General features: G+C 40.5%; 2 protein-coding genes across 2 annotated transcripts in view; one reads left to right on the forward strand and one right to left on the reverse strand.

Annotated features, from left to right (window-relative positions):
* AHNAK2 (AHNAK nucleoprotein 2) overlaps nucleotides 1–10,846 on the reverse strand; it is a 119,201-nt gene extending 108,355 nt beyond the window's left edge. The window contains exon 1 of the mRNA XM_054400668.1: nucleotides 10,712–10,846. Coding sequence (XP_054256643.1) covers nucleotides 10,712–10,846 — 135 coding nt within the window. The remainder of the gene's footprint in view (nucleotides 1–10,711) is intronic.
* A 5,901-nt stretch (nucleotides 10,847–16,747) lies between these two features.
* CLBA1 (clathrin binding box of aftiphilin containing 1) lies at nucleotides 16,748–25,535 on the forward strand. The gene is made up of 5 exons (XM_054400832.1): nucleotides 16,748–17,245; nucleotides 20,692–20,837; nucleotides 22,114–22,243; nucleotides 23,491–23,604; nucleotides 25,371–25,535. Exons 1-5 carry the CDS (start codon nucleotides 16,796–16,798, stop codon nucleotides 25,533–25,535), a joined length of 1,005 nt encoding a protein of 334 aa, XP_054256807.1. The 5' UTR covers nucleotides 16,748–16,795.
* The last annotated feature ends 1,067 nt before the right edge of the window (nucleotides 25,536–26,602 follow it).

Consider the following 26,602-nt stretch of genomic DNA (forward strand, 5'->3'; position numbering starts at 1 on the left):
TTTTTTAAAGGGGAAAAAACAAACAAACAAACAAGCCATACATTTCTTATAAAGCTATTTTCTCCTGGCTCAAGTACAGTATTTTCTGCTCCATTCTGCTAAATTTCACCAATTTGATTACTTGTCCAGTTACATAATTGTTTCAACTACAGAAAACTAAATAAAGAATTCCCAGAGATTTCTTTCATTGTTTTTTTTTCTTTCTTTTATATACATACATATGGATAGATAGATAGATAGATAGATAGATAGATAGATAGATAGATAGATAGATAGATAGATAGATATGTTTAAGTAGGTTTGAACCACTAGAATTTAACTGAGCTTTAAAAAAAACCAACACCTTATGTTTTGGAAGATGTTAACTTTGGCTCCTACAAGGGAATAGCCATAATACTAAACACATGCTATCATAACTCAGGAAAACAGAGACACACAGACTTTTTTTTTTTTTTTTCAGTGATTTTGGACATTGTCTCCATGTGTAACTTTATACATAAATAAGAATTCTTTCCTTCTCACCCCACCCATGCATTTTTAATGTTGTCTCTGGAAAGGGTTTCCTTAAACACTTTAAAGAAACTGTTTCTTCTCTAAAGATTTTTTTTCCTGCCTCCCTCCTTAAATGAAGAACTTGGGTGGCCTCTTTTCTGATAAAGGGCGTCTGTGAGCTTTGGGGTTTCAGCTCTTTCCCTGAGCATCTGTCCTGTCTTACGTCTGCACACATGGTGAATGAAGCATGTGCTCTAGAAAGATTCCAAGAGAAAATGTTACCCCAGCAATGTTTGCATAGCAATAACTGCAATGAGCAGAAATTTAGAACTACCTTGCAGGAAGATGCATGAGCATTTTTGATCCACAGACTGCTGCATTTTAAGTATTGCTGGTTTAGAAATGTTTTGAGGCCTGGATAGATCTGACAATGTCCCCAGTAACCTCCATGCAGATTGAGCACTGAATTTTTGGCTGCATCCAAGCTAGAAGATTAAATGGTGTACAGGGTGTTTCTCAGTCATACTGTGCCACAGTTTGCATATATATAGCTCACCTCTTTTATTGCCCACCATGTGGTGGCTTTGACCAAGAGGCCTGCAAGAGCAGTGTGAACCCTGAAGGGGTGCCCACCAGCAGCTTAGTGATGAGGATGATCATGTACAGTGCTCAGACCCAGGTTATTGCCCTATTTACTCACAGAATAAACTTTTAGCTCAAACTGTGAAGGCTGATACTTCTGTTTACCAAGGTGCAGGGTTTACTTCACAGCATACCAACATCTCTTCAGAATCAAAGAATCAATAAGGTTGGAAAAGACCTCAAGGATCATCAAGTCCAACCTGTCACCCAAGACCTCATGACTACTAAACCAAGTCACCAAGTGCCACGTCCAATCCCCTCTTGAACACCTCCAGGGATGGTGACTCCACCACCTCCCCGGACAGAACTCTCCATGAAGAACTTTCTCCTCCCCTCCAGCCTAAACCTCCCCTGGCGCAGCTTGAGACTGTGTCCTCTTGTTCTGGTGCTGGTTGCCTGGGAGAAGAGACCAACCCCCCCCTCCTGGCTACAACCTCCCTTCAGGTAGTTGTAGACTGCAATGAGGTCTCCCCTGAGCCTCCTCTTCTCCAGGCTAAACAATCCCAGCTCCTTCAGCCTCTCCTCATAGGGCATGTGTTTGAGGCCTCTCCTTCTGATATACTTCCTGCCATATAAAGATTGACAGATTTTATTTATTTCATTCTAGTATTTACACCTGATGGTGAATAACAGGTATGCCAGTGCTAGCACAGCTGTGAGCACAGACCATCACCCACACAAATGTAATCAGTACACCAGGTTATAAAGTCTTTGATTACTGTCAGTATCTTTCTTGTGGATAGAAAATTACCTTTCAGCCAAACCAATCTGAACCCTCACCCACTAACTACTGTCTTTCTGATCTCTCTGTCCCTGTCCCTTATGTTAGGAGTTGCTAAGGAATTTGTTTATACTTGTGCTTTTGCCTCCATTGCCAAAAAGTGGGTGGTTTGAACAAATCTTTGCTACTTAAAAGTCCTGCTGAAGTGTACCTCAGAGAGAAAAAAACAGATGAGGCCAATGGATAATGTCATGACTGGAAGTGAAAAGAATCAACATTATTACAAAGTTTTGAATGGAAAATACAACTACTGATTGCAATCATGAATATGAGCAACTCTGAAACAATATATAACACCTTCAGCTAGCTCAAGTACTTCATTATCAGCACCGAATTGTTTTGATTGGAAAAGAACTCTAAGATCATAAGAGCAACCATTGACCTAATACCACCATGGCCATAATGACCCTAATTATAAAGACACAGCTATGGAAACACTTCCAAATTGACTTTTGGCAGACTTTTCCTTCAGAGCTGATTTGAAATATCAGAGAAGGTCTCACAGGATCTGGATCTGTTTACTGTGCACTTTTGCCCATGGACTCCTGAGGCAGCTGAAGGTCTGTACAGAGCATCATATCACTACTGACCCACAAAGATGGGTGGCTTGGGACCAACCTATTATTTAGACTTCTTCCTTCAAAGGGACTAAACCTTTTGACATCCTTTGTAGAGTATGATCGTCAAAACTTCATCTACACTTTCTGTGGGTAAAATCTGGACTCTAACCTACAAATGAGCAACATGCCATGGTGATCTGCACTATGTACACCTCACTAATTGCACAGTTCTTGGACTTGGGCTTTCCAAGCAAGTGAAAAACAGCATACTGTTTATAAATGTTTTCAAGACTGAGGGGAAAAAAAGAATGATACTAATTTCAATATTTACATTCAAGGCTTTATCAATTGTTTAAAGATCTTTGAAGTCTGACTATCTGCTTTCCTTTCTCTCTTTATTCTCATTGTTATGTTTTTGCTTTTTTCTTGCATGTGCTTTTTTAAAGAAGGTAAATTAAAATGAAAAGCAACAGAGCAATGAACAGAGCCTCATCAGATATAGATCATAGTCTTCAAATCTGTGATTATGCCACTAACTGATTTAATTCCCCAGAAGACAACAAATAAGAAGGACAAAAATAATACCCAATATCAGACCATTGAAATATTTCTTTCTGGGAAGCTGGACTGTCCCACAGAGATGAAAAAGTATTCCTTTCATGTCTGCCAAGCACTCATTTACTCTTCTTTAAAGTCACTTCTTCTGCAGCCCCAAACTCCATGCTGCATTTCTTTCCCATGCCTCTCAAGTTAGGTTTCATGACTTGCCTCATAGGCTCACTTGGGCAACCCAAGGACACCATTTTAAAGTGTCTTGTCTTTTCAGGTGTCTCTTGGACCTCTTGGATTTTTTGGTGTTCAAATGAATATCCATTTAAAAATCCATATCCTTCAGTCTTTTCCTGCTCAGAAGCCTTGTCCTTCCTATGCAGTTTGCACTGCATCATAGGTCCCTATTGATTTGCCATGTCATAAAAACAAAACAACCAAACACAGAAAAATAAAACAAAACAAGAAACCCCAAATGCACACAAACCAAACCAACCAACCAACAAACAATAAACCACACATAGAACCCGAAAAAAGCCCCCCAAAACCCCAACAAACAAAAAAACCAACCAACCAAAAAAAAAAAACCCAAACAAACACAAAATTAGGATGAAGGAAAACGATGCAAGGAAATGACACACATCCACCGCCTTTCTCAAGCAAGTAAACAGTTTCAGAGTGGTTGATTGAGTCACAGCTGCCTGAAGGTGACTATGAATAGTGAGCTTCAGACTTGCTCACCCAGGACACCAGAGAGATGCTGTCCTTTGTACAACTGGCAAGCAGAGCTGGACCAACAGCCAGTGGTAATTTGACCACACAAAGATACACATCTGCCTGTCACTTTGTTCTGCATAAGCCCACTTTTAAAGAACCAGACACAAAAGCCACTGCAGCCATAGCAACGTTTTTTTTAAACAAACTGCTCCTCACTGTAGTTATTATACATTTATGTAACCCCTTCTTAGACAAATGTACGGGTTCTGTATGTCTTCATAGTTAGTATTTAAACAGGCATATATACATATTGATATATACCTGCATACATATATATATGTGTTTATATACATAAATGCATACACATAATGCTGGATAATTGTGATACCCTATAGGGCACAGAGTTCTGTGAAGATGCTCAGTGATTCAAAGTACTTCTTATCACCCTGTGAGGAAAGTCCCTACCTAGAGAAGGCCAGATCATTCTGTGTACCAGCTCAGCCACCAGCCTGGCAGCAGGCAAACCTGGCACATCGTTTTCTTCTGTGTTAGGAAGCTGAACTGGCTGATGGGAAAGGCCATGGAATACAAGAGCTAGCTGGAGGAGGCAGATAGACTGGAGGAAGGAACACCACTCTTTCAGTATCTTTTCATGAAATCAGTTCAGTGGATCCATAGTCCCAGCTGCTCCCCTGGAAAAGCTTTTTTCTGTCTCTCATGACTGTGGAAAGAGCCTAGGGAAACAAGTCTTCCTTGTCTTAGCCTTACCAAATATCTCTCATAGTGCTTACACTAGAATTTACAACAGCTTGACTAAACAGACTGATTAAAGTAAGGCCATGGAATTAAAAATTCGTGAATTTTCACAGTTTAACCACATTAGTTATTTTTAATTTCTTGTCTTTTCTTGTCCCCTTTTGCAACATATCTAAAAGCAGCATCATACAGCCCTGCCAATTAAGGATTCTTTGAGCTGTTTCTGTTATTTGAAGACAACTTGTAATGGGACAGTTTCAGTGGAGAGCAGTGGAACAGCTCAGAAGCATACTTGAAAGTGGTATTATGTAGCTATGACAGCTAGAACAGCTTGGACATTTCATCGCATGCCTCTTGCAAGTCAGAAGAGAAGAACACACTCTCCCTAAGGCCAAATATTGTCATATTTCTTACTTAACACTCTGTATCCATGAAAAATCCCTTTCAAAATTACTCGAATAATAGGAAAATAAACATTAACTGGTCTCTAAGCATGTTTTTCTTAAGACTACTATTTTGCAACTTTATATATACACACTGTGAATAATTTAATCTGACTAATTGCTTCATATACACCTACTCTTTTAACTCTATGAATCCAACTCAGAAATGTAAAATTCTGGATTAATTTATTCAAAAGCTCATCTTGAAAATCTACAATGATCTGATGTAATTTTATATACCAGGAAAAAAATTGCCATTAATTGGGAAAAACTGTTGCATCAGTTGAAACAACCAAAGCTTGGTATGAATTTGTCATATAATACCGTTATTTCATATATGATGTTGGGGGGGTAAATTGCTTTGTAAGAAGAGGGAAGAATCTTTTAATACTTGGACTTTCAGAAAATCTGAGCAAATGAAGGAAGTGAAAAGTTAGTGAAACACTGAGACAGGTTTATTCCTCTGCACCAGGAGCCAAGACATTAGGGAAAAGCTCTGTAGCCACAAAACATATTTGTTGTAAGCACAGCACTTGTGACTGGAATGAGCAGGCCAACCTTGGCAACTCAAAGTTACGGGAAAGATGTGGGCAAATATCAAAAGATATTAAGATGCTACAATCCTGGGAACAGTCTCTATGGTAGGTTGAAATTACCCCCCCAAACTAATTTAGGAGAATTACCCCCCCAAAATGAAATTGCCAGACCAGCTCAGTTTGGGATGGAAACAAATGAAGCTATAGTTACAAACAAACTAAACTCTAGAAATATGAAATGCAATGAATATGTACAAAATATACAATATATGTACAACATATACATATATTTACAACTTATAAACAACACAGAAACTCCTCAGGACCCCCTGGACAGATCCAGGGGACCCATTCACCTCCTCCCCCCAGTCCCTCCCTCCTTCCCATTACCTCACACAGTAGTCAAAACAGAGATACCCTGGCAAGGCTACGAGAAGAGAGAGAGGAAAGTTGCAAGCAGAAGTGACAGGAAAAGAAAAGAGGGAAAGAATTGTTTATGATTCTGCTTTATATTTCCATTAGCAATCCAATGAATTATATAGACCTTATCATTATTTTTCCTTTTGCATCCATTGGTAATTTATTTCACTTTCAGTCTTTGCAGTCAGGGACTAGGCTAAAGTTCCCCCTCAAATTGTACCAGTCTCTCATGTGCTTCCTGTCTGCTTCATCCAAGGAACAAAACACACTTGACAAGTCTGTAGAAAAAGCATAGGTCAGCTGCTAGGGCTCAGCTGAAGGCAATGCCTCCTTCAGCCATGATAGTCCCCTTGCTCATGGAAGAGCTCTAAGAAAACCAGTGCTTTGTAGGATGGTCCACTGATGGTTTAAACTGCTTTAAATTACAACAGCAGTGGCCAGTAACACTTTGTGCATTTTTATTCACAGTGGTTCCAGAGTATACAACAGCTGGGAAGGTAATTGCCTATTCACAAAGAAAATCTAGAAAGATTGCATCCCCTGGTGTCTCCTCATACAACACATGCTCCAGTCAGGCACACTGTTTTCAAGTTTCTCAGAATGTTGGGGACTTCAGGGCATATCTTACAGACTGATTTCTAGAAAGTACCATTGTAAAACCATAGACTATGTCTCACTGAAAACATCTCTTCAGTTCCTGGGAAAGGTGTAGAAATGGAAATGGGTATGGTGCTAGAATCAGCCTGCACTTCTGCACACATGCTGTTTCTGCTAGTTGTAATTCATTCAAGACTACCCATGCTATACAGCAGACATCTGAAATCAGTAATTTGGTCTAGTCCACTGAATGTTGAAATCCTTGCATTAAATGAAGCCAATTTTAAAGACGGTGCTTTCTGCTGTCCTAGCCCTTCATGAAGATCTTGCCAAATGCATTCCTGTCCCTTACTTACTTAGTGGAGCTTGCATTGACAGGAACCAAATTTAGCCCAGTACTTCTATAAATAAAGATGCTGTATAGAAATGCAAAATTAATACATTAAAAATTAAAAAAGGTAAAGATCTAAACTATGGAGGTTACTCCACTGTAATCAGTTCAGTTCTCTATGTATTCAGAACATCTGCCAAACAGCCTTTCCATATAAATTGATTTAAATCTCAAAACCTTGGTGTCATTATTTTCAAAAAAAAGGACCAATTTTTTTTCCAGTTGTAATGAACTAATGAACTGATCTCACTGGCTGTAGGGAGAACCACATCCAGATGTTACACTGAAAATCCAAAATCTGAAGTTTTCAAGTCACCTCATTCTGCAATCTTCTACTCCTAAACAACATATAAGAAATGTCAATATCTTACAAGAGGAGAGTAACTGGTGAATAGATGGACAGGCTAGTATGTGGTTAAGAATTTTACAAAATTTAATACCTCAGTAAATTTACTTTTAGAGAGGATTTTAGTTAACAAAATACCTTTCTGTGACATGTTCATATTACCTGTTTCCCCTGACACATTCATATTCATATAAACATCTATATTCAAGCTAACAATGAATTAGTGCCCTGTTACAAAATATTAAGAAATGGAATATACAAAGTGTCACCAAACTTCTCAATGAGAGCTTTTTCAAAACGTAAGTTATTGGTGTGCCTGTGTATCTGAAGTTTGTATTTTGCTGCATTATTAAGTTACACGAACTGTGTGCTTTGATGTTGGCTAAATTGAAAAGCCTTTTACTGCAATTGTTTCCTTCACTGCAAAATGTGTGTGGCATAAGTTTCATCACCAATTTTATCCTTATGATAATATTCTGCAGAATCCTGCTCACCTCATTTACAATAGCACAGGAAGCCTAGGACAGCTGCAAATAGATTCATGCTAAGCTCTTTCTGTTTGTTTGGTTGGGATTTTTTTAACCATAAAAAATAAAAAGAACACAATTTGAATCTTAAAATGCAAGTCCTTGGGCATTTGGGGAGAGTTTGAATCCAGATCTAAACTTTGAATTTCCAGGTCAGACCCAGCTACTGCAGCAGAGGTTCCCTGCTCTTTCAACTGATTTATTTTGCTCTCAAAACGTGACCTCAGCAAGGGAGCAAAAGAAACCATTAAATAAAACACATGCTGCCCTCTTCCAGCTTTTGCTCTGGTAGCGTGGTTAGCACAGGAGGAGCTGGTTGTGCGCTCTCGCCTGCCCTCTTTTGATCTTTTGTCTAAATTGTCTGGCCTTACGTTGGTGTTATACACACAGAGCTGGGGAGCAGCCTCCTTCCCCATCCAGCTCCTGCCTGTTAGCTCAAACCTTGTGGGTTTAAACAGTTTTTTCTTGTCCAAAACATCTGTACCATTTAGCTGTACCTAGTCTGCTACTTGCAATACAGACAAACTGATGTTGAAGTCTGCCTTCATATTAACTGCACACTGCAAAGAGCATCTGAAAATATGGCTCAAGGAGCTGGATGAATAAGGCTTAAATGCAGTCCACATGCCATATGCACACTTCTAAAACATTTGTTGCAGTGTGGTACACACTGTGATGGTAAGGGAGAGACAAGCCAAGAGCACACGTAGGATGTTCTCAGTGAAGGTGAGAGAGTAGGGCTTGTACCCAGACCTTCCAGCTGCTTCAGGCTTGCCCACAGCCCAACACCATGCAGTTACTGCAGCTTCACCAGCTGCCACCTGGAACTTGCACTGCTCTAACGCCTTGGACACATACTCTTGGCTCACCCAGCTATGAGACACGTGTCCCATCTTAAAGCTGAGTGAGAGGTCTGGGAAAACATGTTCCCACCTCCCAGGGGAAAGAACAGGCACCACAAGGGTTGAAATCTCAGCTGGCAATTTGCTTCAGCTTTAGAAACTGTCATCTATTTTCTTAGATAGCTGAGCCCTTGCTTGTTTCCTGTGCCACAATCATACTTTGTGGCTTCACTAGAGTGGTAGCACCACCTGTCAGGAAAGGCAGAGGACTGTCTTGCACATATAGGAAAAACTCACACAAGTTCTGCCCTTTTGCCATTTAATTCCATGTTTTGATTTTCTTGCAAGGGTGGCACGATTTTTTCATTCATACCGCAGTGCTATGCTTTAACCAATAAAATGACACCTTTATTGATAACTAATTTCGTTTTCATGGGGTTTGGCACATGGAGACATCCACCAGGAACTTCATGTCTTTCTTTTGAGGGTGGATAAACTACCTTTACTCGTTTCCTCCTGTACAAAGGGCAGTGATGACCACTGCTCCACCTGCCTTGGAATCTTTGTGAAGCTCACTTGGAGAATGAAAAAGTGAAATTGTTGTAAGTAAGGAGCTACAAAGATGCTAATAATTATGATCCAGTGTTCTTTTAACTGCTGCTTGAAGTGGGGACTCAAGTTTTTAAAAATATTTTTATGCAAATGCTTCATTTGATTATTGTTTTCCTAGAGATTTGTTAAGTGTCAAGTGCTATGGCTTAGAGTTGAAACACAACACTTCTAATAGAATGTCTGACCTTTCAACAACCTCACTGAGCAGCATCAACGAAACTTCCAGGCAAGCTAATTAATACATTGGTACAGCACCAGTCGAGTGTACCTCTAGCAGCTTAATTCTCAGCCAAGAGGATTAAATCCTCCTACCCTCTCCACAGCCACATTTCACTAACAATAATGGATTTGGGACCTAATCAGGCATTAAAACAGGGGATTATCGAGCTGCAAACTACAGTGATCACGACTCAGTTTACAGTGAGTGCAGGGGACTGGACAAAATGGCAAGGCGTGCTTTCAGTAAACCAGTGTTGATGTACCTAGAAAACCCATGTGGGCTGCAGAGCCCGTTGGACTTGCACTCAACACATCTATGCAGATATTTGGAATGATCAGCAGAAAAAGCAACACAGAACAGAAGCTTCATGGGAAACAATAATAGAGCAAGGAGCAGTGCTAGGTAGGTGATTGTGAAGCATTGAAAGCAATTCAACTGTGGTGCCACACACTACTGCCATACATTTAAACAACCACCTTTTTGAAGATGTAGCATCCTTCTACAAGTTCTAGCAGGTTTAGAGTGTAGGGCTCACTTTCACCAGTGTTCATAAAGGGTACCATAAAGAGACAGTATGCTCCTAGTTTTTCTGCTTTGACTGTTTTCAGGGCAAGGAGAGACTCAGTAAGAGAAACAGAAGCTGGCGGTTTAAGAGATGTGTTTGTCTGCTTTGAGGATTCTTTCCTTGGCCAAGTGGAAAATGAGAAGCAAGATCTTTAGACAGCCACTGGCTATGCCTACAGGAGCAAAGAATTTGGTGCAATAAGACTGTCCCTCTGAGGACTGGACTCATACATTAATCACTGGAAGGAGCTGAACTCCTTCCTCCTCTGGTTCCTGCCACCAGCCTGCCTGCAGGATGTATGTGCAGCAGCTTGATCGCTCTGGAAGGAGATGCTGTTGTGGGACCATGCCACATCTCCAGAGCCTTTGTTTCTGTGTAGCCAGTTTGGCCTCTGGAATAGCTGTCAGCCCTGCTCATTAAATGAAGGAGCCATTCTATCACTTGTATTACACATCCGTTAAAACATTTGTTGCATGGCTTTAAGGCAAAGTCACCCATACTGGGTCAGGACTAGGCAGGCAGTTTCCAATCATTTTGAATACTTTCACATAACTGCTGTGTGAATGATTTCTCCTGCTTTTAGAGGTGTGCCACCTCTCCTGGGCTGTCTGGTGATATTTATCACTTCCCTGCAGATCTGAGACCAAAGCTCTAATTCCATCAGAAGCTTTGTCCCCACTGTGAAGCAACATGTATACAAAAGCAGTATACTTACTGTGTTGGAAACAGGAGTATGCATACGATGCACAGCTGCTGCCAGCTGTGGTAGGGAGGAGGTAAAAAAGGTGTCTTGCAGTATGACCTTAAAGGGATCTTCCTTGGGATCCAAAAACAGCAACTCTGGAGCCATGTCAAAGCACTGTCATTTTCCAGGGTCTCCACCACAGTGACAGAGTCTATGTGAGCAGTTGCTGTTGCGTTGCTCTTACATAGCAGGAGCCTGTATGCTGTGCTCTTAAGGAAATGTAATGGGACTTCAAGAGGATCACCTTTATTCTCCTTAAATCTGTGGACTCCTGCTGGCCAGTGCTCTCACACCAAGAGCAGTCATGATAGCAATATCCTGCTTCTGCTAGCAAATTATTCTGCTACCCAGGAAACTTTTGTCCCTCTCATGGAAAAATACACAGTATTCCAGGTGTTGTCTCACCAGGGCAGAATAGAGGGTCAGTGGGTGATGAAGTGGTGGCAAATAGTTGAAGACTGGCAGATGCAGGCAAATAGGAAGGTGCTTATGGCACTTGGCCTTTTACATAAAGCACAAGAACCACTTCAGGATCTTGTGGGAGCTCTGAAAGGTTTAAGTGTCTTCTTTTGGTACATGTGCTATGTAACAGGATGGAGGATCTTAAATTAGTGCAGCCCACATATGAATTTGGAAGACAATGTTTCATGAAGTGCAAGAGTGGAATGGCATTTCACTGCCTTTGCCTAGAAGATACCTAGTTTCTGCTCCTCAGAATCACTCCAAGAAGCAGACTAGCCATAGCAGCAAATGAGAGCTTTTCTTCAAAACTACATTCATGGGGCTAGACAAAAGTGCTAAAGGCAGCCTCTGAACCCAGGTCATGCATGTCTCTTGTACATCTATCTTTTTTGAGAGATGGATTACACTTCCTTTATCTTCCACACCTGATAGAAGAAGAGAGGATCTTAATGTACATCTTACACCTCCTGGCAAAGAACGTTGCCTTTTTTATGTGTAGGTCCATCTACACTGACAGCCTATCAGCGTAGAGGTCCTGTGCAATGGCTTTTCTGTGGTCAGCACATAAAGCAGGTGGTCCAATATCTTTTTAATGTAGTGTGTAGAGGGGGTGAATTACTTTTCCTTTTCAACAGTTTTGTTGTGTGCAGAAAAGAGAGACAAGGGAGAGCTGCCATCTGCTGTTGGAAAGATCCTGGTTCTCTTTTAGCCCAGGCACTGCTAACTGCTGTAGGTGATTGACAGTAACTCCCATCCCACTATTTTAGCACACAGAGCAATATTTTGCAGTGGGTCCAGGAAATCCATGTGTTGTGCACTGAGAAGACAAGTCTGCCCTGAAGTGATGCTGTTCTCATTTCTACCTCAGGAAAAAGATGATGGATTTCACTGACCTTTTGAACCACCCATACCAACAGCAGAGCAAAGCTAGAAAGTATGGCAAAAGCTACTGTGATTCCAGAAGGAAGTTTAATGGAACAATCAACCACATTTTCAGGTTTAAGCCATAGCTAGGCAATTAAATCAGTGTTTAGATCTGATATCTAAAGTATTAATTTTTATCCAAAAAGCTGAGCATTCACTATTACTATGGAAATGAAGGAATTGCTGATGTCCTACACTTCTAAAATCTTTAAGCCAGTTTATTCTTTTTACAAGAAAAGATAGCCAAATATTTCATAAGAGTTAAAGAAAATATTTCAGTCTTTTAAATAGCAAGTTAATCTTGTTTAATTCTTCAGTTAAAAACTCTCCACAAAATACTGGAAACTCTGCATACAAGAGTACTGCTCTTTTGGGTTGTTTTTTTGTTTTGTTTTGTTTTGGGTTTTGGTTTTTTTTTTTCCCCCAAGAGAAAATGAGTGAAGAAAAAAAGCCATCAAGATCATCCTGGTCATTTACATGGGAACCACACAGCTCGGTAATTCAGGACCAGATCTTTAACAAACAAAAAAATTATATTACAGCAGTCTAATGCTGATTTGCTCTGAAAGTAAATACTTTTCAATTATTCTGTTGAGGTTTTTTCATGGCAAATTTGTATTTCTCAAAGAACAAAATGAAAACAAAAGAATAATTCTTGGGTATGTGTACTAAACTCAAATAATTTTCTAGTAGGAATGGTGGCTGGAGCAGCAATAGCAGCTGTAGATGAGTGTTCAGTCAGTTATTTTTTGTGTTGGTGAATTTTTGAGTAGTGAGGTTCTGCTGTAGTAGATGCATACATTTTAAGTGTCTAAATATAAGCTTATAGTCCATATTTGAAGCTTTTGGCATATTTACCTTTTAAATAGAGACCAGATTATTTAAAAAAAAATAAAAGTAATAGTTCATAAAGAAGTTATTGATTTAATGCAGCAATTTCAAAGTAAATCCTGAGGCCAGGTATGTGTCAGAGACATGGCCAGGTACGTGTCAGGCACAAACAGGTAACACGAATTTTGTCCTCAGTATAATTCAGAGGGGAAAATTCCTAACCCAGGTGCACCAACACTTTAAACTTAAACCAATCACTCTATGGAAGGGTTTCATTTAGAATGCAAACTAGGCATCTCAGCAGCAGCTATCACACTCTCATGCAGGTGGGCTGAGCCAAGAAAAGTAAATTCAGATGAGGGCATATGAAACCCACTTTGCAGGGTGGTTGTACCTCATTCTGACTCCTTCTGATTTGAAAATCTGCCCAAAACACACCAGTCCAGATTTTTCTCAGAGTGATTCTGTGGGTTTTCAGATGCATTTGCCTGCAAGTGGACGCAGCAATAGGTACATCCAGAAGATGGTGCAGCCACCTGCTTGCTCTACAGGGACTCAGAGTTAGCAACAGGTTTTCCCAAGGTGGGTTATAAGGTGTGCTAGAGACAGAAACAAACCACACTGTGATGTGGCAAGTTCTTAATAAAGTTACTTAATAAAGAAACTGGGAGCAGTTTCTACTCTTTCTTCACTAAGATTTATAAGGTCTGAGGCACCTTCTGATGCCCACCAGGCTCTCCCACTGCTCCACTCACACCACTGCAATGACAGCTTGAACTTGGCAGGGCAGAAGTAGGTTTGCCAAACCCATGTACCCTTTCCCATCTGGATGCAAAGTGTGGTATGGAGAGAAGCATCTCAACCTTTGCATAGTCTGTTTGTAGCCTTTTCCTTTGAGAAGACAAAGGCAAAAATGTAAAGTCATATAAAACAATCTTGGTAGCTGAAAAAGATACTGAGATTTCTTCAAAACTGAAAAGAGATATGGAACTCCTGAGGTTCCTGCAGCACAACCTTATTGCAGTGCAGGATGATGACTATCCCAACAACTATCAGAGGCTTTGGGGCTGAATCAGAGTCTCGTTGAGCAGGTTGGATAGCCTGAAAGCTGCAGGCTGACACAGGATGACCATGGAGGGTAAGAAATTGCTCCAAAGCAGAAAGAAAACAAATTAAAAAACCAAATCTTTCAGACACTTGCCAATAAAGTTTCTTTGGCTCTTTGTCTGAGCATCACTCCCAAATTCAGCCTCTTACTCACAGCTAAAGCACTACAGCCTGAAATGAGAGTCAGATGTGTGAGAGGGAAGTGCATATATCTGTGCCTGGCTTGGAAAACATACATACTGTAATGACTAGAAAAAGCTTTTTACTTTGGGCCTTGCTCCAGAAAACCTTTGTCCTTCCTTTTACAATTATCCCCTGTTGCTTGGGACTGCCCATACGTTTAACTCAGCCCCAAAGACAAAGGCTCTTCCCTCTGCCACTCAGATGCTGAAGCAGCCAGCTTTGGGCACACTGCTTGCAGCCCACACCTCTGCTCCATAGCAGGGCAAGATGCCTCAGTAGAAGCAGGACAGCCGAACACTTCATGGAGTGAAAGGAGAGGCAGAGCAGATCCTGAGATACTGTTGCTGGGTCATCCAACCATTTTATCATGAGGTTGTATTAGTGGGCAGATTGATTGTTACCTTTTTTTCAGCCCCTGTATTGGAATTTTGCAATTATATGAAGGTTTTAGCTATTTTCAAATTAAACGCATAGAACCACCACCATCAAGTCGTACATATGTAGCCTGCCCGACCTCAGAAAGGAGCTGGAAAAATGTGAGGACTTTTTCACATCACGATTTTAAAAATCAGTTTCTTCCTGGAGGGTAAGAGGTGGCTTGTGGTTTTAACTCAGGCGAGACGCAAGTGAAGACAACCGCAGTGACCGAGGCCCAGGGACAAGGTTGGAGACCCGGGGAAATATTTATCAAAACAGAGAAAGGGGAGAGAACGCGGACTGCATTAGGGCCACGGTCGGGCTTGGGTACGGGGGCGCTGAGGAAGAGGCGAGGCTCCTCTGTCCCTTGCTGCTCCCCTGGCCAGGGCAGAAGCCTGGCAGGAGAAGCAGACCCACAGCTCCCGCTCCCTCAGACGGCCTCTTCCGCCCGCCACGAGCAGCAGCACCACGACTCAGCGAGTCTGTGAGCGCGCACAGCTGCGCTCAGCTGCGCTCAGCTATGTTCCACTCTGCCCCGAGTCGCCCCCTCCCTCAGAGCCTGGTCAGGCCTGCCCGCCCCGCCCCGCCCCGCCCCGCCCCGCCCCGGCACACCTAGGCCCCGCCTCTGGGGACATGCCGGCTCGGCTCGGCTCTGCACCGCCCGGGGTGCCGGCCGGGTAGCCGTGGCGGGGTCTCGGATCGGTGGTAAGGCTGTTTCCTTTATGGGTGGTGGAGCCCTGAGCTGCCCTGGAGGCTCGGCCGCCGTGGCGGCGGCGGCGGCTGTGCCCGTGCCCGTCCTGCCCCCGCGGTAGGGGGCAGCTGAGGCACGGCTGCGGCCCTCTGCTCCGTGGGGACTGTGGAGCGAGGCGGCTCGCCAAGTTCCCCCCCTCCACACACTCTCAGCCTGCCTGCCTTCTCCCCGAAAGCGTGGCTTCCTGCGGCGGGCAGGTGCCGGCGCTCAGACCGGGGTCGCTCGGTCACGGTCGGGAGCTCGGGCTGGGCGGGCCGAGCGGTGGAGGAGCTTATTCCCCCGGGTCCTCGGCGGGTCCGGGACTGGCTGTCGGCGGCCGTCCGCCGAAGCTTCCTCTCTCGTACTTGGCCCGTGGCGGCTGCGGGGTGGGCGAGAGTGAAGCCGTTCCTCCCTGTGGTCTGTTCCCGGCCGGTCCTGTGCAACCTGAGAGGTGAACTTAGGCAAAAAAGCCCTAAACAAACGAAACACCTAACTGGTGCTATCTGTACATCACAGAAAAGACCTAACAGCCGCCAGTCTTTCAGAAGTGGTTTCAGTGTCGCTCCCAACCTGCCCCCCGAAACAACTTGTGGATATGGAAAGTGCTTGAGAAGATGTGACTAATCTGAAATGCTAAATGCAGTTTTATCTGTATAGTTTACAGATGATAAATTGAACTCATTAAATCTGTCTTAATTGCTTCGGTAGTTGGAAGCACTTCTTTTATTTTCCACAGGATTGAAAGGTCAATTCCCGTGTTGCTGCATGTCACGTTCACCCCTTCAAGTAATCCTTTGGACAGGGAGAGCCTGGACAAACAAAAACAGCACTGTTTGAGCATGCATGTGATGGATGAAATACCTGTCGAGAAGATGTGATATGTGTTGGATATTTTCTGTAATGATTTTGGGTTGTCTCCTGCATACTCAGTCAGGACTCGATAAATATCCAACAACTTCTGCTAAGTATTTTCTGAATACTGGTCATTACCTGGTGTGGGCAGGTAGTTCTGTGTAAATCTGAAATAATTTTGCATACAGCCACTTTCAGTCGTGTAATACTGGAATGTGTTTGTTTTAAACTGAGTGTTCTTTCTCATACTTTATCAAATATCTTTCTTTATCCCTACACAGCTTTTATCACTGAAGTATTTATTTATAATTCTTTCTCTGCAGGCTAATATCCTACACAGAAAGTGAGACTCAATAACATGCATATGCTGACTACTGGAGGAGAAACTGAAGGACATCCTGTTTTGACTTAGCTGTGTTATTCTTTGGTGTGAAATGAAGAATTTGATTCTATTTTGGAAATACTCAGATTTCTAATGCAACTGAACTTTAGTAGCCTTTTTTTTTGCAGTACAGATTTCAACAAGTGATTTTTTTTCATAAACAGAGATGCAGAAACTGTCATTAGCAGAAAGTCTCAGTCATACAGACACATTACACCGGATGTCTCTAAAAGACCTAGCAGTTGAAGTAGGTCATATGTCTCTTGATGAAAGTGACCGGAATGAAAGTACAAATAATGAAATTATTAATCTTGAAGTAATGCAGCAAAACCTCCCCATAGTGAATAGCAAAGGGAGAAATTCTGAGGGTCTTTCTGAGAGCAGTCATTGTACCTCAGAACCCAGTAGTTCCTGGGGTGATTTTGAAGGCTTCAGGGAGTCCTTAGACAAATCAGACAGGTTCAGGCATAATCTTGAAGTTTTGGAGAAGTCAACAAAAACTTGTAAAGTTGATTGGGACTTAAGCAGGGGACATTATAGCACTTCTGCTGGTCACTTCTGTTCTGAGCCATCTCAAGAGAGCGGGATACAGAAGGCTTTGAGCTCTCTAAATGAGGTACGTGTTAATAGTAAACCAAAGACCAGAAATGCTTGTGTTACTGCTTCCTACATCTCAAGATTTGTATCTGAATTTCTTCTTTATAGAGGAAAACACTACAGGGAGAGACTGTCAAGCTACTTTGCAGTTAACTGAAGTGGAACAAAAGCATCTTTACAGTGTCTGACAAGTTACCCTGCTCTGGAGCTTTAAAGAATGTAACATGCTACTTTGCTTCTAGACACTAGGAATAAGTAAGCACATAGAAAGGGTGAACCTTGCCCTGAAGCACATGCGATTTAAAGGCTGGACAAGAACGAGCATAGGAAACAGAAAATCAGGGAAGGTGGGTAGCAAGCAGGGTGGAAAAAAATTCTTTGAGTTGCCTGCAAGCTTTTTGAAGTAAACCAGGGTAACATTCAGTTAGAAATTGGAGAAAACAGTAACTTCCACTGCTTGAATAATCCACCACTCTTTCTGGAATTCTACACTGATTGTGGGTGGAAGTGAATGACACACACACACACAAAGAATAAGAATAACATAATTAATTTTTTAGCATAGCATGTTTCATTTATTTAGATTATCATTTCTACCAATGTATAATGTAATGTGGCCTTATGAGCACAAAAAAAGCTTCAGGCTAAGGGTTATACCTTAGAATCACAGAATTGTTTTCTTTGGAAGAGACCTTTTAAGATCAAGTCCAGCCATTAACCTTGTTGCAATTAATGTATTTCCTTGTTTACCAAACATGCATTGCCAAAATGAAGCAAAGTAACGAAAACAAAAGAACAATGTGCAAATAGAAAACAAAACATTCTCATTCTTACTGATTTTATCTGAAATGAAAACATTTTTGAAAAGAGAGACATCAAGTAAGACCTCCATGGAGTTAATGAGATTCAGTAATAGCTTTACTGCTTGTAGTCTATTAGATGAGTTTTAGTATGGATAGGGGAGTGGAGGATTTTCTGAGGACAGGCCTTCTGTCCTTGCCTGGGAACTTCACCTGTTGCAGGAGTGTTACTAGGGAAAGCACAAAAATGCATGTGGGATAAGCTGTCCAGCACTGACAGGAGATCACAAGATACCTGGTTATTGGTGTGCATAAACAAAGATTTAAATTGCTTGTAATGCTGGAAAATGGAGACAAGTCTGAAGAGAAAGAGTAAATAATTACTGGATCTGAAATAGAATATAACAGATTGTTTGGTTTCTTTCCAAAAGCAGTAGATTTTATTCTTACTGAAGCCTTTATTTTTGCATTTATTAAAGGCAAAAGGAAATGTCCAGTATGAGCTAAATAAGTTAACCATACTTAGACTTTCAAGTGGTCTCTTTTTTGTCTCAGGGTAGAGAAACAGTTGCAGGGCTGTTGAAGATTTCTTTGGATGTGGAATATACATGTAGCTTGTCTTTCATCCTTTTGCTTTTTGCAGTGTTTATTTAAGATCACAAACTCTTCAGATTGTGTCTTTGTCCTCTGTATGGTCAATAGAAAAAAAGTCTATGTAGGTTGGAAGGGACCTCTGGAGCTCATCTGAGATCAGAGGCCTGACCTTCAATATCTAGTACTTCAGTTGATTAAATTATGTCAGTCTGGAGCAGAAGAATGTATTTTAAAGTGAAAACAATCACTAGTTTCCTTACAGTATCTGGATTTTTTGCCTACATGATTGAATAAGGATTTTTCATGTTTTCTTTAAATATCAGCCTTTGTGAGAGGGACTATTGCACTTGCTTAAGCACTAGAGTATTCTGATAGGATACACAGGATTCGGTCAAAAAGCATGGATGTGAAATTTGTGCATTCATATTTTTATAATCAGTACAAAGCTACAAGGTAAATAGGAATATACTCAAAATTGTTTTGAAAACACTCACTGAAACAGATAGTATTAAAGGTAATAATAATTAAAAAAAACTTGCAATTTTCTTCTGGCTTGGGTGAACTGTAAGCCAGTGACCTGTATGTGTGTCAGAGTAACATCACAGGCTCTAACAAGTTACAGCTGAAGCAGTGCAGTAGTTCCTTCAACTCAACTTCTGTGGCTGGAATTTCCACTCCAAAGCCAAGGGTAAATGTCTAACAGTTTCCTTAGCTCCCATTCCATTTAGGTTTTAGTGCCTACTTAGAAGTATCTTACTAGCATGACTCCATGAATGCTTTAGCAAGTGTGCTTTCACAGAATTGTTCTTCTGAGACATCTTTCTCCTGCAGATAGTATCCCTGTTTTGAGTTAAGTCTACTGAAATAATTTACAAATTGATTTAAAGTATTATGACGCTTTGGGCAAGACTCAAATTATTTTACCTAGGAGCCTTGAGTGACCCAGCTGTTGTCCATCAGGATAAGCAGTTTAAAAAGGCAAGGATGGGATAAATTGTATTTCTAGAAGCTCCGTTGATTTTTGCCCACTCGTTAGATTAAATCCATACTCTCTTACACTGCACTTGAGTTCAGTATAATGAAACTGTGGAAATATCTCAATTTATGTCAGCTATTTGAATTACAATTAAATGAAACTGTCAAAAGATGGAGTATCCATACCTATGTTTATGGAGTGTCCCTACCTAGGTTTTTCAAGTTGAATTGGTTGCTAAGGAAACTAGAAAAGAAAGAAAACTAACTAGTTTCTTTCTTGATCTTTCACACAACAGTGCTGCTGCTGGATTGCAGTCCCTCTGCAGGGTGTTGTAGTCAATTAATTGCTTTGATTCAGAAAATTGCAGTAATTCCTTTCTTGAAGGAATAAAAGGACAAAGCTACGGATGGCATGATAACATCCCTTTAGGACAGGATGTAAATTATGCACATTTTTCCTTGTATATGTATGTCTTTAGGTAACCTTTTTACTTCCCATAGGCCTGTTTGGATCACTCATGTTCAGTTTTCCAAACCTCTTCCTCCTAATGCTGGAAGAGGAACAAGTACGTAAATCTGGCTCCGTTTTTTAACAAAGGCTGGAAGAAGTTTGGTTCAAATGCAAGGATATAGTGACATATCCTATCTGACTTACACAGTACAAGTTTTTATTGGTAACTATAGCATGTAGTAGTTATGTTACATTTGGCTGAATCAGGTGTGTTCCAATACTAAGTTAGCAAAATGAGCTTTTAAATTGATGTGTGTATGAGTTTTGTCTTGGACTGAATTAGCTCAGCAGAAAGAGGAGTCTTGAGGGCTAATAGGCAAACCAGTCTATAACAGTAGCTGGGAAGCTCTAGACTAAAGTTCATCAGAAACTCTTCGCCTCTTGCTTCATGTCTTCTAATTCTACATAAATAATCAAAACATTGAACTGTGGGCCCAGACTTTCTGTGCCATTAATGTTAATACAGATTTTAAAACCAATCAATAATACTGTTTCTAGAATGTTGCAGTTTTTGGACTTAGGTACTTCATGAACTCTGTGGATGGCCTGTATTACATATGTAATAAAACTTTGTTTTTTTTCTAGGCAAACCACAGCTATGAGGATATATTTAAGATGAGCTTTCCAGAAGTCTTTGTGTCACAGTCCAGAGAGAGCATAAGAAGCTTAGATCAAGTACTTGATACAAATAATGATGTTGGGATTCCTGAACTTAGGAAGAATCAACTTTGGTAATGAGTTTAGACAAACTTCTTAATTTTTTGAAACTATTTATCATCCATTAAACTTTTTATTTAATAATTTAAACTTCAGTGGTACTTACTGACGATAAAAATCTTCTTAATCACTATGGTCTTCAGCATCTAGATCTTGTCAATTTTGTATTGTTTTCTTAAAGGAAATGGATTGTGTTTTAGCCATTGGCAAACAACGAAGAGAATATATCAAAATTACAAATTCCTGCTTAGGATTTTTCCTCCTGTTGGTGTGCCTTCTTATGACTAAGCCTCCGGAATGCCAGAACACCCAGCAGGCAGCCTGTTCTTCCTGTTTGCTTCTCCTTTGTTTGCAACACATTTGACTTATTTCTTCATCATCTGAGGCAGGAGCATTGCTGCTGCTTCTTCTGACAACCCCCTTGACTCCTTCCCCCCGCACCCCCGCAGTTGTAACTTCTTCTCATGTTTAACCAGATATGCTTCTAAACCAGTGGTGCATTTGGCTTCTTTCCTGGGGCTAACAGGAATTAGTATTGTTAACTTAGCTTTCTCTTAATGCAGCTGGAAGACTTTTAGATTTGTTTTTGAAGGATCAGCAGCTTCTGAGCATTGGTGTCATTACTGAGCAGTGTTGTAGTTATTTTTGCATACATCTTACTGATGTATGAAAAGCTGGGTCAGTCCATACTTTGGAAATGTAAGAATTACAAGAAATATAATTAAAACATTTAATGTGGGCATCCCTTTGGCAAGTTCCTTGTATGTGCATTATATTTTAAGCAGCCTCAAACTTGTGGAGAAATATGATATATATAAACAGGACTGTGAGTACTAACTACAGACGAAAAAGCTTTGATTACTGTGGTGAGTAACTAAGATCAGTGATTATTGCATCCTGTACTGAGCCAAAAGCAACTGAATTTATGTAGGATGAGTGCAATGTAAGAATCCAGCATACCCAAGTACAATGTAGAGGGAGCTTCTTAATTCTCCCTGTTTCAGTAGCATGTGCCTTTGGTTTGTTTTGTAGTGCAGAGCAGATACAGGTCACCCACCTGAGCAGCAGGCTGCTGCAGTAGAAAAGCACTGGCTGGTAGGGAAGGAGAAAGGGTTGAGAGACAGAAAAGTGGTTGATCGTTTGAATGAATGTAGAAAAAGTTCAAAGGAAGCTGCTTTTTAGATCAAGGTAGGCTAGTATATGACTATATGTAGGGAAAATAACTAAGGTATGTATATTCACTGGAAACTTTGCACACCTTGTAACATCAAATTGTGCTTTCTTTCCTAGCATTGATTCTGGAAACATATGGAGAACACTTACAGACTTTGATAATACCCCCAGTTTAAGCCATCCCTGGAGTAAATCGCATTGCCAAGAAACCCTCTTGAGTGTTCTTGGAATAGAAGCAAATCAAAAGGTAATTGAACAACAGTTTGCTACTATGCCATCATAAACACTTGGTTATGAATCTGTTCTTCTGTAAGCTATATGTGCAGATGCCTGAGGACCTAGATCTGGGTGAGTCACAAGTGTTTTTTACAGAAAGCCTTTCAAAATGATAGTCTGGTCTTTAAATTCTGATCATTACATCATTTACATTGAAGTCTCCACTGTGTAGATCCCTGTTGTTAGATGGCATGTTCAGCTTAGTACAGGTGTAGAATTAGCTTTCAGATGTGTGTATGGTAAGATGGCTTTCTTTTTTTGCTCAGAGCATGAGAAAATTGCTAGCTTTTAATATCCTTCCATTAAGTGAAAATCAGATTTGAATCACAGAGCCTGTTATAGTAATTACTGGATGTTTTTTTTTCTGTATAGGAACTGAAAGTGTGTTCTACTTCCCTTTTCCTCAGATTGTTCTATCTCTTTTTGCAAGGCTTGAGGGAGAATATGTTTTAAATTGAATCAAGACTAAACCAGTGGTATTGAAAGATCTCGAAGGGAGATGTCTTTAATGTTTTGCTTTGAGAAGATAAGGATATCAGAAATGGTTCAGCATTCAACCTGGCTATTTAGTTGGGATAAACTAGTCACACATAGTTATTGGAAGTAACAGTTTGAATCAGTAGTTTGATTTCTGAAGGATGGGGGAGTGTGTGTACTGTGTTCTAGTTTGATTTTATAGATATATTTGGCCTTTCATGCAAGATATATAGAAGCAGAATGACAGTGATGAAAGTGTAAGACCTAGTCTGCACTTTAAAGTTGCTTTTATAGAACTGTCATGTAACAGGAGAGAATGGGAGACATTTTTCCAATATAGCTGAACTCCCTTTCTGTTCCCCTCTTACCCGTAGATACACCAGCATTAAATCAATTCCCAGGCAGCTTAAACTTATGTCATTACTTCTTTTCTGTTACTGGAAGATTGTATTGCCTTTAATAGTACTAATGAAGATGTATTTCTCACCACCTGTTGTGGCATTGGTTAAGGCTAATTTGAATTGAAAAATGCTTTTTTATTAATTCAAGTCACAATTAGATTCTTGTGTGTACAACAAGTTTTGGCATAAAATTGTTTTGATGCAAAGGGAGAACCTGGTAAATTAAATTACAGCTTTGGAAAGTAAAGTTTAGTGGTTATTGTTATTTGAGGGAAACGTCTCTTTATGCTTTGAGATCAGATAGAAATTCATAAAGAAAATGTAAATTCTGTTTTATTAGGACTTTTCAGAGAGCCAGGATAACATTCTTGAGGAATCAAATGTTAAAGATAATGAGGACTTCAGATTTGATGGATTCAATATTAATGACTGCAAAGCACTGATCCAGACCAAGGTAAGAACTGCTCTGAAAGTAAGCACTTCAGAAAACCAGAGTGTCTTTTACATGTGCCTCTGTGCTGTAGCCAGCTGTTCTAGCACATTTCTAATGTAATTGTTTGGTCCTGATACAATTGTTTGCGTGTGAAGCTGACTTTGGCTGTTTGAAACCTAGAAAAGCTTTAGAAAAGGTACAATATAATGTACTATGGGAAGCCAAGGGAGTAGTTAATGGAATGTTTACCTGGTCTTCACATCTGTATGATGGGACATCTTGTTCTACCTCAGAACTGTGTGAGAAAGAATAGGAGTGTGGAAATAATGAAATGCTGTATTGCTGAAGCAGATGAGAAAAGCACTTGGGGGAAAAAAAATGTATTGCAAGACAAAACAGTGGATTCGAGAGTTGGTAGGTTGTGGTAAAGTGAAGCATGAAGTAAAGCATATATGAACCTCTCAATAAAGAGCTGCTGGTTCCACAGTTTGAGGCTGTTTTGGCTGCGGCTGTGGTCACCTCTCCACAACTGGTCTATCAGCTTGTATTTCAGCTTTCTGTGTTGAGACAGGCAGGCTCTGGAATCAACATACCTCACGGTATGTGCAGGTATAGCAACAATGTACCAAAGGCAAAGCACCATAATATGGGGGATACTTACTCATTACATACTCTGGACTTTAGGCCAAATTACTCTGGCGGTTGAGAGAGATGTGATACATGTGACGACAAAGGAAGGTGAGCCTGTCTGTGGAAGGATCAACACATTGATCACTGGGAACGATGACTGTAATTCACTCCTAAAATATATGGCAAGGCAAATATTAGAAACAAAGCCTGTAGAGAAGAGATTGCATTCAAACTTGCATTTCAGATGTTCAGAATGATTCAGATTTGGTTTATTCACTCAAGGAGAAAACACATTCATTGTTATAATGACAATGATTTGGGAACTGGTTTTAAGCTGTGTTACAAAACATACAGAGAAATGAAACTGAAATACTTTGTTGTCAGTGTATGTATATCTTTAGACAAACAGATATTAATAAACTCTGCTTCTTTCTTGCTAAAGCAATGCAAGTTGAAAGGAAAATTCTGTCAATAACCATTGCTTATAAAAAAAATCAGTCATGTTCTGCTTTTAATGAAGTATTTTGGGTGAATATTTTTAACCCAAGGTCCCTCCCTCAGTGGAGACTAAACTTGAACAACTGTTGCCACTGTGGAGTTGCATAGTTTGAAGTGCATTTTAATTGCTCTATTTAATTTACTGCATTTGACAATGAAGATGTATAACCATTCTGGGAACCTTGTACCTAAGAGATGTAGGGAGAGGAATTCAGAAAGAAGACCCAGAGCCTTTCCACTTCATAATTCAGTTCTGCCTTCTTTCAGTGAGAACCTGAGGGCAGGATCACAGTAGCTGACACATACTTGGAACTGTTTAAAATACAGAGACAAGGTTTAGGTAAAGGAGAAGAGGTTCATGGTAGATGGACTAAAAGGAATCATGAGACAAAGTTAAGGTAAATGAACAGTATTTTCCTGGAGTAGCCTCTGAAGGCCACGGACAAACCCTGTGGCTTGGTGTCTCAAAGTAAAGTTCATTAGGAAACTTAGGTTGCCATTTCTAATTTTAAGTAAGTTAAATTGCATAGTGGGATGTTTTCTGTTTACCTTCCCAGTTATGTCTTTTTTTTTTTTAGTTTTATATGCAAAGTTAAATATGCAAAGTGATTAATTTACTGTAGGACAAAAAACAAACATAGTTTTTCTTTTTCACTCAGCTTTCTGTATCACCGGATTCCAGAAATGGTTTTTTCAGTCACAAGCTCTTTTTGAAAGCCACATCGTCCAGTGGAAACATGCAATATGTAACAACCCCAAGGAAGAAGCACATTTTCACAACACACAACTTAAAAATGAAAAATTTCAGCAGTGATGTTTGTTGAACCAAATGCACTTTTTTTTTTTTTAATTATTTTTGAACTGCCTGCAGTTTACTTTCATTTTGTTACTGTCTTGGTACTATAGACTACCTATGTTCTTTAGGAAAGTGACAATTGCTGTATAAGAGGTACCTAAAGCCACCTAAAAACCTAAAGTTATTAGAAGATATTTATCCTATTTAGTTGTGAAGTCAAAGGTGTAATTTTGTCCTACTAGGTTTTGCTGCAGGGTCATGTCTCTTACAGTAAATCCAGCTGCAGTCACATTTTAATGATACTCTGGTATACTACTCTCCTGAACTACTGCCCTTTCAGGCCTTAATGCCTGTTTGATCAAAAACCTTGTTTCTCTACCAAAGTCTAAACACACCTTGAGTGTGTTGTGAAGTGTGCCTTGTCACCATCTCTCCTCATATTTGGTCCAGTTTGGATCAGGTGAGATCTGCCAATGTGGAACATAATGTGAGGAGCCTCCTACATCTGATGGCTTTCCCTGGGCTTTAGGAAGAAAAAACTGTTTTGACTTCCATCTGATGAAGCCTACTGTGATGATGTGGGTAGAGTTGGTTGATCATTTTGTCCTGGCATTGGTTTCTGACTGACTGAAATAAATCACCTCTCTGAAGCTGATTTGAACAGGGCTTCTTGGATTCATTTGGCTACCACTTAAACCACACATAACCATGCCTGTTAAAGCCTAATAGTGGTGTGGTTCAGGAATGGCACTGACAGTGTTGTGAATTTCTGCCCTTTTAGAAATTTATAGCAACTGTTGACTGTGGTGCCCATCTCCCTGTGTGTGTGAGTGCTGGAAGGGATGCACTTCACTGTCATTCATATAATCCATGGTGCTTCTTTGCCAGCTGCAACAGCTTTATTTATTGGCTTTGGCCACTCTGAAGTTCTAACTTAAATAATGATTATGGCACCTCAGTGCTATTAAGCAGAATATGAAATCTGTAGTAGTAGATGGTAATCGGCCGTTTGGAAAAGTGCTGTTTGACAGTGGTTCAGCAGCTTCCCTGGCCCTGGCGGGAGTTCTGCAGCATCAGACTGAAAACTCCATGTGG

This window comes from Indicator indicator, chromosome 4, assembly GCF_027791375.1.
Source record: "Indicator indicator isolate 239-I01 chromosome 4, UM_Iind_1.1, whole genome shotgun sequence".
In the NCBI taxonomy this organism is placed as follows: Eukaryota; Metazoa; Chordata; class Aves; order Piciformes; family Indicatoridae; genus Indicator; species Indicator indicator.